General features: G+C 41.4%; 1 protein-coding gene across 2 annotated transcripts; it reads right to left on the reverse strand.

The window, feature by feature from the left end:
- On the reverse strand, positions 1–15,386 carry ezh2 (enhancer of zeste 2 polycomb repressive complex 2 subunit). Of its 2 annotated transcripts, XM_086150753.1 has the most exons (20): positions 15,111–15,386; positions 9,374–9,497; positions 8,453–8,500; positions 8,056–8,184; positions 7,857–7,976; positions 7,081–7,201; positions 6,331–6,510; positions 6,076–6,181; positions 5,199–5,362; positions 4,891–4,988; positions 4,354–4,585; positions 4,076–4,242; positions 2,931–3,066; positions 2,716–2,841; positions 2,258–2,436; positions 2,082–2,177; positions 1,342–1,423; positions 1,172–1,252; positions 1,014–1,098; positions 1–288 (listed from the first exon to the last, which is right to left on the reverse strand). In XM_086150753.1, exons 2-20 carry the CDS (start codon positions 9,488–9,490, stop codon positions 228–230), a joined length of 2,328 nt encoding a protein of 775 aa, XP_086006879.1. In that variant the 5' UTR covers positions 9,491–9,497; positions 15,111–15,386; the 3' UTR covers positions 1–227. The 2 variants fall into 2 exon arrangements, with proteins under 2 accessions (XP_086006879.1, XP_086006880.1); XM_086150754.1 differs by lacking the exon at positions 8,453–8,500.
- Between the last annotated feature and the right edge of the window lie 329 nt (positions 15,387–15,715).

Genomic DNA, 15,715 nt, shown 5'->3' on the forward strand with positions numbered 1-15,715 from the left:
AGAAAGGATGTCTCAGAAGGTAAAAGAAGAAAATCACGTCAACTGCTTTGTTGTGTTGAATTGATCCCAGTGTGCCTGAAGCTCTCTGGCATTCTGTGAGGGACGCAAGAAGGGGGAGAGGGGTGTGTATGTGTGTGTGTGTCAGAGTGTGTGTATGTGTGTGTATGTGTGTGAGAGAGAGAGTGTAAGGCCTCGGTGTCATCGATCCACAGGAGGTAGAAGTCTGATCAGGCTATCTCCATCTCCCGCTCAATCCCTACATACTTCAGAGCGTCGGCCTGGCTGTACCTGGTGGGGACACAAACATTCATGTCACGGCCGGTTCTCCACACCTCGCCGACATGTGACCCCACCTGGCACAATCAAGGGACTTTACATGGCCATTCAATGTAAAGAAAATAAAACCCATACACTGATCAATAATTGCATCAACATGGAGACATTAGTAATTGATAGTCAATAAATTGCTGAAGTCTCCATGTTGTTACAGATATAGGAATTTGGGGGGTAAACATACATTTTCGGTCAATCTGTGCACCTGTAATGGACTGGCTTCAACTAGGTTAAAACAAAACAAAAAAAAAAACAAAAAAAAAAACACTTTTTTTTTAAAATACCACTGTGAGATTACAAAATTAAAACCATTTAGCATATTTAACACAAGTATAGAAATATGATTAAAAAAAAAGGGGCAAAGAAAAATTGAAATATTTATAGCAGGTCAAAATTAAGATCCTTGCTTGATCTGAAAGTTATTTGTTAAAAGTATTGTGTTGGTGTTGAGCCGCAAGCATGTTCATCAACCCGAATCATGTTCTCGATGAATCCTTACATCCCTAAAAGTCACTACAGTGAATAGAAAAATCTTTAGCAGCAATCAATACCAAAGCCATCAATGGAACTTTGTCTTAGCACTACATGTAGTTGGAATACCAGGAGTTTCACTAGGATCTGCGTTGACAGGTAAGACTGCCAAACATCTTTCCTTTCTGCTGATGAATCTGGTCACTGACCTGTAGTCGAAGAAAAGTTCCTCTCCAGTCTGAATGGCCCGCTTGGCAAAAATGCCTATTCTGTGGTCCCCGTTCACCATCATTACTGCGGACAGACACGAGTCACCACGGAGCTCAGAGGGATGCTGCTCCAACACCAAACATTGGCAAACCCTCACCTTTTGCATAGCAGTTCGGGTTGACAGAATGGTTGGCGAAGCGGATCTTGTTGCCTTTCCTTGTGGCATCGACGACAAAGTCTGAGGACAGACACATATGCACCATCATCAGAAGTCTGAAAAGTACTCAGGTGGCATTTCAAACTGAGGGACGCCGCGGTGCGAGGTACCGTTGTTGAGGTTGAAGAGGAAACTGCACATGTATTTGTCGTAGACCTTGCCTCGGCGGTCTGCTTCGTCCTGAGAGATGATCTGAAAAGACAGGATCAGCAGAGACGTACTGATTATATCCATTCAGATGGATATTGGTTGATCTATTTTCAGTGTATTTAAATTCGTGCAATTTAATAAAAAGATAGTGACGGAAATCATAGACAAGTGGAAGACAACATTTCTATCTCAGTGTAAAATTCATGGAAGAGGGACAGCTGTCGAGGGAGGCGAGGCAGCACAGGAAGCAAGAAGTGAAGGCAGATTGGGGAAACTCAAGTGAACTGCCTGTAAAAGAACTTGGGGAAAAAAAAAAAAGCCGGCAGCATCAGGGTAAATTACTGTAATGTGTGATCCCAGTTCACGAGTAGTTGTAGTAGGTTTCCACAGCTGGCCTACTGTTGACCCATAACATCCTGGGTATTAACAGATTTTATTTTCCACTACAATTTTAAAGTCCTAACAGTGGGTACGATGAATTTTCAATTGAAAATGTTCTAACGTTGGTTGCGTTTCATAGCGACTCCGTTAAATACATTGTGAGTCAATCACACTGTAGGCCTTTCATCATCTATTGCGATCAATCCTGGGTTGACTGCATTACTAAATTTCAACTATTAAACTGTTAAACAATGAGAAACAAATTTTCAATACGGAGCAGGAGTGACATCCTGGCATTAGTGAGCAAACAGAGTCCTACCTCTCCACAATATTCTGAGATGAACTCATTCTTCTGGACTGGCTCCTTGATAAAGATGCCCCATCCTGCCACATCTGATGGAGCTAGCAGCAGATGCTGAAGACAGGAGAGTAGGGAAACGTCAGGAATGAGTGTTTTGATGATGAGGACATGGTTTACGGGAAGCGGCACCTCACCTTCTTGGCCCCCCGCTGGATGGAGCAGTTCTTGCAGGAGACGTTCTTACTGTCCCAGTGGTCGGCAGCGCCGCAGGTAAGGCAGAGGTCGGGGTCACACTCCCTCACTGCCAGGTAGCAGGGGCACTGCTTGGTGTTGCACTGGGCTTTGCATCGACATCCAGGAAACCGGTTCTGACCTGCGCAAAAAGAGGAGCATGAGCAAAGTATTAGGCTCAAAGGACATAGTTTGGGGTCGTGAACAATTTTATAAAAAAAAAAAAAAAAAGACCTTGAAGAGCTCTCTAGTTTACCGCTAATTCTTTCTGTATGTTCCGCTTATCATTGCACAACTTTTCATTTTTTTCTTTCCCCCTTTAAACAATTTCTTCCCCACTGTACATTTTCAGGTTTGTGCTCCTATGTCACTCAATGATAGCTTAACGCCTATGTGTCTTTCAAGGGAAGTGTGTCCTCACACTCAGAGCTGCACTGGCAGAACTTCTCACAAAAGTTCTGAGCGGTAACACAGGGACAGGAGGAGTCGCATGGCTGCCGCGGGTGGTCACACGGCTGGTAGTTGTAAACGTGATTGGACGAGCCGTCTGTGAGAGTGGAGGGGAAGGAACATTTATCGTTGTTTTTTTTTTTCCAAGTCTATATAATCTGATGTCTAGGTGAACTGTAATCTCACCTTTTTTCAGCTGAATCTTCCTGCAGTGAGTGGCCCACAGCCTGTGTTTCCTTTTTTTCTTCCTCGGTGGCGTGTCCTCATCTTCAGCTGGAGCGCGAGCAATGATGCTTGACTCCTTGACCCTGAACTCGTACACCTGCAGCACACGGATGATACACCCCCCCACAGTGGTGTGATTTGGTTGCTGTGTCTTTCGAATGTTGGGTTAACTCATCAGTATTGATTGCTCAGATATTGTAAATAAATAAAAATACTTTTCTGAATGGAAAATTTTATTTTTTTGATCTGCAAGAATATCAAATATTCTTTTTTCCAATCCTAAAAATTGCATTTGATCTCTGACTAATCTTCAAATATCTGGGTAAATTTCCCTTTTCTTTCAGATATATTACCGAACTATTTTTCAGAAAAAATGTGCATTTTAAGGCAGTTTGGTACATCTGACTATGAACAACAAGCCAATCAAGTCACTCTGCGAATCTTTATTTACACAATGTAAGAGCAGCTCTTTGTTATGGTCACCAATAAAATGTGTACTGACACCTGGGCGAGGACAGCAGAGTTTGCTCAATTGAAAGTGTAAAAAAAAAAAAAAAAAAAAAAAAGGTCTCAAACCTGAAAAAGTGTGTGAGCTGAAATAGATTTCATGTCTGTTTTCCCGCAGTCACTGCATTTTGGCACAGACAGTAGTATTATAGTATTAGTGCCACTCCTGAAACGTGCTTTAGAAGTCATTTCTTCATGGTTTTCATGTCACTTGTTGTAGGATTTTAAATGTGACAAGAAGCCAGTTCTCTCAGACAAGGCTGTCTGGACATAGACAGCCTTGGTTTTACAAATATAAATAAAAAACCTTATTTCTCCGGTAAAATCCAGTAATGATGGTGTGATTTCCAAAAGGTGATGCTCACAAATGGTTTAGGTCAGAACATAAGTCAAGGAGCAGCATCCAGGAAAGGCCTCGTCCTTTCAGTACAAAAATAGCTCCAGGCCAGCATGTGGAAGTTCTCAAAAGGTTTAAAGATAGTGGAAGGATTTGGAAATGGCATGCAATTTCTGCAGAACTCTGGAATATTTTTGCGAAATCTCATCATACGCTAACATAAACTGCTTTGGAGAGTAAGGAAACTCGACTCAGTTCTCACCTGCCTGCAGGTCTTGGTGGCAATGAGTCTTGCAATGGCACAGTAGTTGTCATAGTATGTCCCGATGAGAACCCTGAACAGGGAGGCTTCTGCACCGCTCCACTCCACCACCTCGGCCTCACCACTCAGCTTCATCTTCACTGGAGTCTGGCAGCGCGAGTTGCCCTCTGGACAAATTTCAACCAACCACTGCTGTTGTTATCAGGAAGCAACTGAATGAATGTATTAGGATTTTTTTCTTCAACAGTCCTCTAAAACAAGTCGCCATGAAACCCCACCCGAGCTACTGGTGTTGTCATCCTTCTTGTCCTCGTCATCTTTATCGTTGTCTCGATCGTCGTCTTTGCTGCCTTCCCGGTCACTGTCCGTGTCTTTGGTTTCTGAGGACACCGTGGGTGTGCTGGGCCGGCTGTTGGGAAGGCGTCCTCGGCGGCGACCCACCGTGCGTTTAGAGGGTGTCTTTGCTCGCTCGGCGACCACACCCGCAGGGTACTCCCTCACCATCCCGTCCTGGGAATTCACAGCATGGCAAAAGCGTTAGAATGGAAACCAGCCACAACGTATATCACAGGAAGTCATACAAGTGCTTAGATGAGGCCCAAGTTAGCAATAGTAATACTGACATAATAAATCTAAAATGGAAAAATCTCAAATGTGTGTGTTACTAAAGGGAATTAGGGACTTGTGGGCAAATGACTAGCTCAATTTCATTAGTCTATAGTGTCGCTTGCTGTTTATAAGCTTTTCCATACATGAAATGCCCCATGAGGACTTTGGTACAGTAGGAACTGACTGCCAAAGGTAAGTACACCTACCTGGACAAGGTACATGTAGCAGTCGATGCCACAGGGCTTACTGTCCACCAGGTTCTCCAAGTTCTTGCGCTTGTATGTGTTCGGAGTTGCGTGGAAAGCTAAAAACCAAGAACAGAACTCCTGAGAACAGTGACCGGTAATTGTGTGTGGGGTGGGGAGGAGTGGGGAAGGGACTGACAACTTTGAACCAATCAGTTATGCAATGGAAAGTGTTTTCAAATATCTTCTCCAAAACATGACTTGAGCTTTAAATCTTTGAATATTAATTAAGTCTATTTTGATCTGACGTCCATAGAAGTGGTACTGACGGTGCAGAAAGCAGTCGTATTTAAAACAGCGTCTGCAGAACAGGGTGTGGAAGGAGTGCAGGCTCTGCTCTCGCTGCACGGAGCGAGCGTTTGGGCCGTCGATGTTGGGGGTACATTCAGGGGGGAGAGCGCCGGGCAGCTGCTGCTCCGTCAATTCCTTGTACCTGACACACACAAATCATTAGATATGCAAGTTACTTGGGTCTGGACCTCAACACAATAAAGTGTCGACATTTCATCTGAGATGGAATTGAAGGTAAAAAATAAAAACATTTTTTTGTAACATGGTAAAATCAATTCTATTGACAGCCTGTAGTCTCATACGAAGTGGAGTGTTCTTTTTTTTTACCACAGTTTAAAATCAACCAATTTCATTGTGTAACATCCCAGGTACTGAAAGTACTCACTGATTATAACTTTTATGACCTCCACAAATCATTTTCACTTTGTGAATAGTAACAGGATTAGCAGTACCACGTCTGGCTAACTCATATTATGTCTGTATATCTGGAGCGAGTAATTTACAGTCATAACAGAAATAATTAACATATCAAACATTTAATTATAAAAACTTGAAGGGGTAGTTATATAGACAAGTATGAAATGGTAATTGAAGACGGCACTTTGGAAGGTAAAAAAAATAACTGATGAGAACCAGGAACCTGAAGGATAGGAAAAAAAAACAAACTCACTGCAAAGCAATTGCAATGACTTGGTAAAATGAAGACTCCTTTTGAACCATGTTGAGCATTAATATGTTAAATCTCCGATTTTAAGAGTGAGATTGAAAAAAAAATCCCCCCCCCCCCCCCCATCTAGAAGTTTTATACTTGAGTTATTATTACAACATTATAAAATCCACAAATAGCAAACCCACTTCTCTTTCAACTCCTCAGTCGAGCCCTTGTCCGGGAACATGGAGGAAATGGCTTCAAATATCTTATCAGAGGGGAACTTCTTGGAGCTGTCGTTGTTGGTTCGGGCTGGAAATCAAAGATACTATCAATTAATAAATAATTCAGTGGCCACAAACGCATATGACTCATAAGATTCAAATGTTTAAATTAAGTTTCGGAAATGTGGAAACAAAAAGTAAATAAATCAGACAAGGAAGTGTCTCATTCTCACTCACCCTCAGCGTTGAGGAGACCATCTTTCCGGAGGTCCTCTGGATGGTCCTTACCATCGCACATGTCCATCTTTTCTACTTTGAAATCCTGCTCCTCCTCCTCCTCATCATCCTCATTGTCGCTGTACTGGGCCAGAGCACTGACCAGCTCCACGAAGATCTCATCATTGATGAAACCACACTCTGAAAGTAAAGTGGACTGTCTTTTAGGGGGATAGATCATAGGGGGCGTAGCTCCCGTTGGTCACGGTAACAGCTGTGTATTCTTCTGCTGCATAATGGTGCTCTTGTTTTTGGACAGAAGAGGAAAAGCAAAGAGCCATCTAAAAACACTTTGGTCTTGAGGTAGCCACTGAATAGCAACAACACACAAACATGACTTGTAAAGTTAGTGTGAAGAAAGATGTTAAAAGAAGTGGAATTTCAAATTTGACCAAACTAATTTTATTATGGCGTTAAGCAGACCTATCAGAAGCATGGCCCTAAATTCTCAGGATTTTTTTTTTTTTTTTTTTTGAGTTTGGGGATTCTTCTCTCATTTTTCACTTTCTAACAGACTGGTGTGACTCCTCCTCTGCTTTCTAGCAGTCGGGGTCACTTGGTATGATGAAAGTCTCTGAACACAAACTCACAATCAGCACAGTTGACTTAACTTTCAGCCACTGCATCCATCCTTTAGTTGAAAATATAATCACAAATAGCAGCAAGTCTCATTGACCTGAGTCTGGAAGTTGCTGACGCTCAGACACCCACCTCTGTCTCCATGCACTTTGCCATCATAGTTCTTGATGAGCTCCTCTATGAAAGTGCCGTCCTGGTCCAGGATCTCGTCTCCCATGTAGGGGATGTTGTGAAGCACCGTCTCGTCTTCCACCTTATGGAAGACAGTTGTTCCAACTATTACAGATCACGTTGAAAGCAGGATTCATACAGGTTGTGTTTGATTTACTCTCACTAGATGTTGGGGCAGCGCGAGAGCCGACATTTCAAACTGAAGCTTATTTTTTAAGAAATCCCAAACTTCATTTTCAATTCTTTTGTGTGAATAAGTTCCTTGTGGACCTGTCAACAATAAATTCCATGGACTAACCTAAGTAAAAGTCAAAACAGGGGATGATTTTTGGCTGAGCGATTCATGTTTAGTTTTTCCCAATCAGATTTTCGACCACTCAAGATTCATCCCCGATTTATTGAAAAACAGATTTTACTACTACTGACACTTCATAAAAAAGAAAGATCCTTTCCCACCAAAGTAGCTGAAAAGAGTCCTTTGTTGCGTTTGCTTTCCTAGGTTATAACTGAAGTCATTATTATGTCTTTGTGCCTTTAACAGACACTGTTTCAGCTCAGTAACAAAGAATGCAGACCACCACCGCATAGCCGTTTATACTGAATTACCACATACGTTTTCCACAGTGAAGCTGTCTAACAGACTCAAGCTGTCACAATTAGTCCCGAAACCCCCCTGAGATACATTTCCTGAATTTTAACCACTGAACCCTCACAGCTACCATGCGTCCATTTCATACCATGAAATTTTGCTGCAGCGGTGACCAGGAGTACATGACTGGGACTGAGGCCACAGCGTTGAGGGTCTTCAGGGGGATGACCTGCCTTGAGAACTCAGAGAAACCGCTATCCACCGTGCACTGCAGAGGAGACAAGATTGAGAACACCTGTGACAAACACCGTGGCAGCGAGCATTGTAGATTGTGCAAAGCCTCTGACCTCCCGTGTTCCCCTTAAGGAGCCGACAGATGTCATAATGTGAACAGGCTGGATTCGCCTGGTCTTCCACTCCTGGTTCAGAATGTCTGTTCGCTCCATGATCTTCTGACGGTTAGTGTTGAACATGCTCTGAAAGAGTTTGAATCTATTGTCATCAAACGCCAAGGAACTACAAGAAGAACCGATCACGCTGGAACCTGGATTTTTGCTAAGAATGCAGATACAAATGCTTGAAAAAAAATAAAAAGTGACAAGACAACTAATTGACTTTTTTAAAGTAAAATTACTTGAATACTGTCAGCATAATGTACTAAAAATCCCCTGAGGGAAAATACTCATCATGGGAAAAAGTCCTAATTAGTATATTACTCATCGTGTATGCGATGACCTCACTGACATTCAAGCAGCGACTGTGACCGTCATGTGGACTCGAAGGAAATCGGGTCTGAAACATCAAAGGTGGTGTTAAAAACCAACAAAACATTAACCTCATTACATTAGTTTCGTTTGTGGGGGTTGAGTTTGGAGTATTTGGAAGATGTTAAGATTGTGGTAAACTAACAAAGCTAAAAAGGATAAAGAAGATGGATACCTAAGCTGTTGACAGCAGTTTAAACTCACATGTCTGTTGAGCCAAAAGATGTCTGTGGTGAGTTTGTGCCTCCTGGAGGGGCTTGAATTCCAGACTGGTCTTATATTAATTGGGTGACACTCTTTTGGCCACCAGATACGCCCATGGGCATATTTATAAAAGCCTGATATCGGCACACTGATTTGTTGGTTTTTCCACATAACCCACTTTAGGTGAGACTGATGTATTTTCTTGATGGTGTTAACTTTGAGAGCATAATAAGATTTGCTGTACAATGAGTCATTTATTAAACCATTAAATTTTGTTTGATGAGCAAAAACATAAAAATGTATGCAAGTGTTATTTTTCAAATGATATCTCCATTGCAATGGCTTACGAACGAGCAAAAATGAAAAATCACTCAGGAGGTGACAATGCCTGCATATGTTGCAGAGATGGCAGCCCCTTGTCTCTAAAACAGCATTGGGGAGGAATAACTCATCTATTCTGCTAACTCCTCTCAATGTTTAGTTGTTTTGCTTTTAGTTTCGACACCTTTGATCCAATTCCCATGAGATATTTGTACACTCAACATTATCACTGAGGAGGGTAAACTTTGAAAGGGGTTGTTCTGAAGTCTTTACTTTTGATCAAACACTTTCAGAGTGGAAAACAAACTTCAAGGTGTGTCAGCACAGTGTGTATGTGTGTGTGCGTGTGTGTATGTGTGTGTGTGTTTGAACTGACCTTGACCTCGTCAGCCCGTCTGAAGCGCTTCAGCTGCCGAAGCCTCATGTACACAGACTTCACTCTCCTCTTCCAGCAGGCAGGACCTTTCTCTGAACGCTTTCCGGTCAGCACCATGATGAACCTGTACTCAGACAGATGGGAAATGGAGGCTTTGACATTTCTGTCACATCACAATCAATAACACTGGGCTCTAAAAGGCTACAGCCTATAGGTCACTTATGTTTTTCACTTAGAATTATACCACAGAAGAAATAAACCTCTGGCATTGTGCACCACAGTAGTCATGTCTACAACCCCCCTGGTGTTTTTACAGGGCCTGTAAAATCAATATCCTGTGTCCCACACAGTAGCTAAGCCATTAGGATGTCGGTTCTCTTTCGTCAAAACAAAAACTGAAAAAACAACCATTAATTGTAAAAGGATGCACATATAAACTGAATGTACAATGTGGGCCTCAGTGATATTACTGAATAGATTTTGTAGTCTATATTTATACTGTTTAATGACTATTCATTTATTTAAGAAAGATTAAGAGCAGAAAACAGATTACACTAACCTATTCATAGAAAACAGTGTTTCCCTGAGTTCACATAACAATAATATTCAGGAGTCGGAGAGGCAGCATGCTTTGAATTTGAGCATTTGGAAAAAGCATATTCACACACTTTCATGGATATTTGTTTAATTAATTTAAAGAAAAGTAGGTTTCAAGTAGGGCCAGGAACACAAAACTTTTCCTTCTCAATGTTTAAAAAGCACTTCTTGTTAATCTCCTTTGAGTTCAACTTATGCTGGGCTAAAACCTTATGATTATCGCAGTCGCAAACTTAAAACAGAAAGTTGGAGGGAAATCTCAAGACTCTTACCGGAGTCTTAATGCATTCTCATCATCTCGGTCATTAAGTGCGAGATGATAATCTTATGGGAATTAAGCAGTTGCCCCTGAAAGCAGGAAGGCGTTTTATTTTCAGAAGGTGGCAGCGTATTTTGATTCATAACCAAAATAAGTAATCCAAACTGCATCCCCATTTTCTTCTTCCTAACTGCTCATTCTGTGACTTAATCTAAATTAAAACGCAAAATAGACTCAAGATTTAACTTTCAAAACTCATTCAAAACAAACTGTTATCGAATTTCAATTACAAATTTCAAAACTGAGAATTAAAATGCATCAGCAAATTGTTTTTCATTTTCGGAATGTGGCAGCATATTTTGACTCGTGACTAAAATGAGCGCAAAGCAATCTAAACTGCATTTTCATTTTCATGTCCTGCCAGGCAAAAAAAAAGGATCAAAATTCAATTTGGATTCACAGCCCCAATTGGCACAGGAGAGTGATGTCAGAGGCAAATCTTCTCGATGCTTGTTTGGCCACTAGAATACGGCACATGCTGTTTTACCTGCTAACAGATTTCTGTCACTTGTTAACATGGCACTCCAAAACATTGTCACACAAACCATAAACTTATTGAACCAGATAATATTGCAGACAAATTCTGAATTGGATGCCCATGACAGACCTGAGCAGATTATAGAGAGCTTGGCTGAATATTTGCCCTAACAAATACCTATGTCGTGGTATGCTTCAATCCCATTGAAAGGGATGCTGATGGCTGGGCACCACTGCATCGAATTGCTGAAGGACGGAGAAGAGGCTAGCTCTCGGAGAACGTCATAGATAACGGTGTCCGTTAGGGCAGGGAATTCAACCAAGCTCAGGTCCATCACGGGGCATTCAAAATCACAAATTGTCTGGGAGGGAGGCAGTGCCATGGGAGTGTCATGCTAACAAGTATCAGCAATCAGCTTGCGTGTCAACAGCTAGCGTGTTCCATATTCCAAAAAAGCTGTGAAGATCAGCCTCTGACGTCAACCTTCTGCATCCCTTGGGATTGCAAATCCAAATTGAATTTTGACATTTGTTGCGCAGCAGGACATGAAAATGAGAAAGCAATTTGGATTACTTATTGCTCATTTTATTTGAGTCAAAATATTCTGCTACTTTCTCAAAATGAAAATATTTCTGCTAATGCATTTCAGTTTTCAAATTTGACATTTCTAATTGAAATTCGATCACAGTTGCGGGGGTGTGTTTTGAAAATTAAATCTTAAATCTATTTTACTTTCTAATTTGGATTATGTCACAGAATGAGCCTTTCAGAAGGAAAAAAAATGAGCATGCAGGTATGATTACTTATTTTAGTTATGAGTCAAATTATGTGGCCACATTCCAAAAATTAAAAAAGCGTTCTGCTAATGCATTTTAATTTGAATTATGATACATATATGCTTCAATTGTTGATGATCACTTGCTAGAGTGGATTGATGGCGGTCGATGGTAATTCTTTGCAGTATGGATGAACTGAAATGGCAAAGAACACCCTGATCAGTATAGACCGTCCAGATAGAGGAGAGGATGGTATCACAACTGGGTGGAGAAGGAAAAGCAACAAACTGAAATAGCAGAGGGTCTGTAAATAGCCAGTCAAAACATTGCATGGTGGGAAAAAATTGCTGAAAAAATCTAGTTGTAGTTTTCCAGGAGTCTTTTCCAAATCTTCTCAAAATCTTAAGATGTAAGATCCACAATCTTTTTATAATCCCAGTCTCAGCCCCGTCTGCGATCAGGCTGTCAGGTGTAAGCCCAGCATCAGCTGCACTCAAATTACATTAATGATAGTTTTATGCAAGTCTTTTCAAAATCTTGATGTATGGGTGGCATAAATTGATGCTTTCCAGTCTTGACCTTAAGCAACATGCAGGGAGGGGATGCTTTGGTTGTGGCATTGTGCTACGTCACAACTTAACGACAGCAACAGCAATTGAAAAATAATAAAAACATTGACAGCTATAATGCAGTGGTCTGCATGCATGTGTAGAATCATCTATGCACACAGCAATGGTTTGTAAGACACTGTTGATAACTGATCCTGGTCCAATATTCTGCAAACATGTGATATTGAGAGTTGCTGCGGAGACATGTTGTGTCCAGAACTCTTAAAATATTTTAGATGGATACTTTGGAGACACATTTTAAGAAATTCTTATTAATATGGGGGAATATGAAGCATTTCAAAAAACAGAACATCTTACAGCCAGTCCTGTTAAGTATTTGTCAATATTTAAAAGACACAACAAATGAAAATGTGTTTAATTAGTTTATTTTTTTGTGTTGTTTCAAGGCAAACAAATTATGGGATGTGAAAAGTGTGTGTCACTTTAAATGTCCCTGGGTTAGATGAGGATAGTGTTGTTGACTGTTAAAATCAAAAGTAAAGGCGCATGGAGAATAAATTCATACCTCTCACTTTTTTTTTATTTAAACCAACCACCTCATTGGGAAGACACATTCAAAGTGAAAGTGAGAAAAAATTTAAGAAAATTCCCTTCAATGAAATGATTTTGGTATGGTCTACCAATACTATTTCATATTCCGATCATGTTGCAATCTTGGTCTGGGTTGGTCTGTCCCACCCTCCTCCATCGCTTTTGTCAATTACATGCTGAACAAGAGAGATGTGATGAAATAAAAATCACAACATTTCCTGGAATCAGCCAGCAAAAAATCATTAAAAATAATTGATGACGGCCCTTTGTGGAAAATGTAGTTTGCGTATTATTGGTCAGCTTACCCACTCTTGTGCAGAAGTCCTTCACTGAGCATAATTTAAAAAAGCACTTCTATTGAGATTGGATGTTTTTTGTTGCTCTTGCATTGATGTTGACAATAAGCAGCATCATTTTACTCCAAGTATCACACCTGGCTCAAGCAAACTGGTGGGTTCAAATGGAATTACAAAGATATGCAAAGACTTAAATCCAAGAGGTCTGGTGTTAAAGTCGAGTTAGCGTGTTAAGCCGGTTTGTATAGTTTCATGAATAAGTTTCACTTAAGGGCTCAGAATTGTTGGCAACTGAAAGTGAGGCAATCAATATGAGAGTTTCTACTTCTTAAGATGTGGTTTTTGGGTCGCCTTTTTGAAATTTCCATGAGGTTCTTACAAAACAATAATTAGATGATCTCTGTCGGACCACAGTCCCTGATAAGTGCTTTGTTTCACAGAATATACTGAAGAGGCGAGTTCCCTGGCCTGTTTCTCAAGACCATGCACCTGATGTAAAGTGAACTTTGTATAATGCGACAACGTAAACTGCCACAACTCATCGTTCATCATGTCAAGGGCAGTTCACATGCAAGCAACGGGATTCCCCTTGACAATAAATGGGGGCCATTGCGTGGGAAATCCCAGTGTGTTCACTCATCTTGTGACTATAAATGACTCTGAACAGTCGCCAGTCCATCTGCCAGGACAAGACGCTGCCTACCAGCCAGCCTGGCACTGATTGACTCTCACACATTCTGCAACATGTCAGACGACTGTAATAGACATGCTGTTGCAGTCTCTGCAGTGTCTGATAACTTGGGAGATATGGGGCGCTGAATATGTACACGATAAAACGAATCAACTACAGTTTCTGAAGTAACTGGTCTCAATACAAGCGTGTGATCAATCCATGCTTTTTTGTCTGTTACATCCGATTGATGTGTAGGAAGAGTATTCCTGGGCAGATACCAAACATCTACATTCTGCTTCTCAAAAACTCTACCAGCAGTTTATTTGAAATTTTAGAACAATGATATAGTTTAACTACACCTATGCAGTTGAATTACCCATAAGGACAAACACAATGCGAGAAATTACGTCCAGTTGCCAGGAAAAAAGATGCAACAACAATAGAACTGGATGACTGAGAATCTCCAGATGTTGAAATGACACTGATATTTTAGTTACATTTCTAACCAAGAACCAAAAAGATGTGAGAACCTGGTAAAATTGTTAACTTTCATTAATTGAACTGAGATAGTGTCAATTAGAGTCTGTGATACTCAATCTACCTTGACACATAAGCACTACAGAGCTTATGAGACCCAATTACTCTGTTTACACCTGTGTGATACCAAATGGATACATATCATTAACGTGTAAACTGGAATTAGCATGTATCCAGAGCCTATCTGAGGCCATACTCACATCTAAATAAAGGTGGGCTGATAAATACAGGTTCCTGTCTCTACACACAAAACTAAGCAACTTATTCTTTATTTTAGGCACTTAGAAGGTACAAAAATGTGACTATATCTAGTGACAGAAACAAGTATCGGCTTCCTTAGCTGACCAATAACTAATATCAGCCCTGTACAAAACATTGGTCATCTAGTTAATGTTATGGAAGTGTATAGTGAAGAAAAACTACATGGTCGGTTTGTTTTCCAAATTAAAATAAACATGCAAACGTGTATCAGACAAAATAACCAACCCAGTGACAGTCTCGATATTCTGGGACGCCCTCTATTTTAGACGCAATTGATTTCCAGCCGCTTTTACAACACAATTGTCGAGGTTAGCATCAAGCTAGCCGTCCTGCCAAGTTTGTGTCATTTCAAAAATTGCATTTCCTCTCACACACTGATGGCTTCATTGTGGCTCCAAAGACGTGGAGAAGAAGCTAACATGTATTGCCGGGGTGTCCTGCTTCCGGCCCTATTTATCTCCTAAGAACACTAAGCTAAAAAGTTGATATTATTACACAGGAAAACAAGTCTGACAGTGAAAAAATCTGCACGTCGGCGAGCTAGCTTTCAGTTTAACAAAGAGAGAAGCCCCTAAAAATCATCTGACGTTCACAAAAAGCGATTCAGTACTAAGACAGCAACACTGACACTTTGTCTTACTTGTACGGAGGGGTCAGTCCTCATCCAACGGGGTGATCAGACCTCGATGCGACGACCACCGGCAAAGTAGTCCTTTGTGTTGAGGATTAGCTTGCTCGGTGTTTCGGCTAGCTGTGAGGTTAGCTCAGCGGCCGGCGAGCAGTTAGCTCCGGGGGAGCGAGGTTCACTTGGCGCGACACCGGCTTCTCGGAGAAAAGCCCAACTTCAGAACCCGGGACCTTTAGAGCCCGGCCAGAACACAACTGACCGTTAAAATTCCACCCTGCCTGTACACAAATTTCAATGTTTCCGCCTAAGTCTCCGAAGAGTCTCACACTCGCCGCCCACTTCGACTGCGGCGGATTCAAGAGGCGCCAAACGTTTTGCCCAGTCACAGCTGAGGATGTTGGGTGTTCTAAGTATGAATCAACACGATTGGCTACCTGCTCGTCGACGTTAGCCAATGGAGGTCTGAGCCTGTCCGGGGGCCCTGCGGCGGGGACATGTGGACAGGTTCCCTTTGTTCTCTCAGATGTCAGGGGATCACAATCCAAAACGGCATGTTTGACAGCTAAATGAAACGGAGCCCCGGTCCACCGGCAACTCGCCCTAATGGTCGGTGACGC

The sequence above is a fragment of the Fistularia commersonii genome, chromosome 8 (assembly GCF_037954325.1).
Source record: "Fistularia commersonii isolate RoL2024-O1a breed Wild chromosome 8, RoL_Fcom_v1.0, whole genome shotgun sequence".
Classification (NCBI taxonomy): Eukaryota; Metazoa; Chordata; class Actinopteri; order Syngnathiformes; family Fistulariidae; genus Fistularia; species Fistularia commersonii.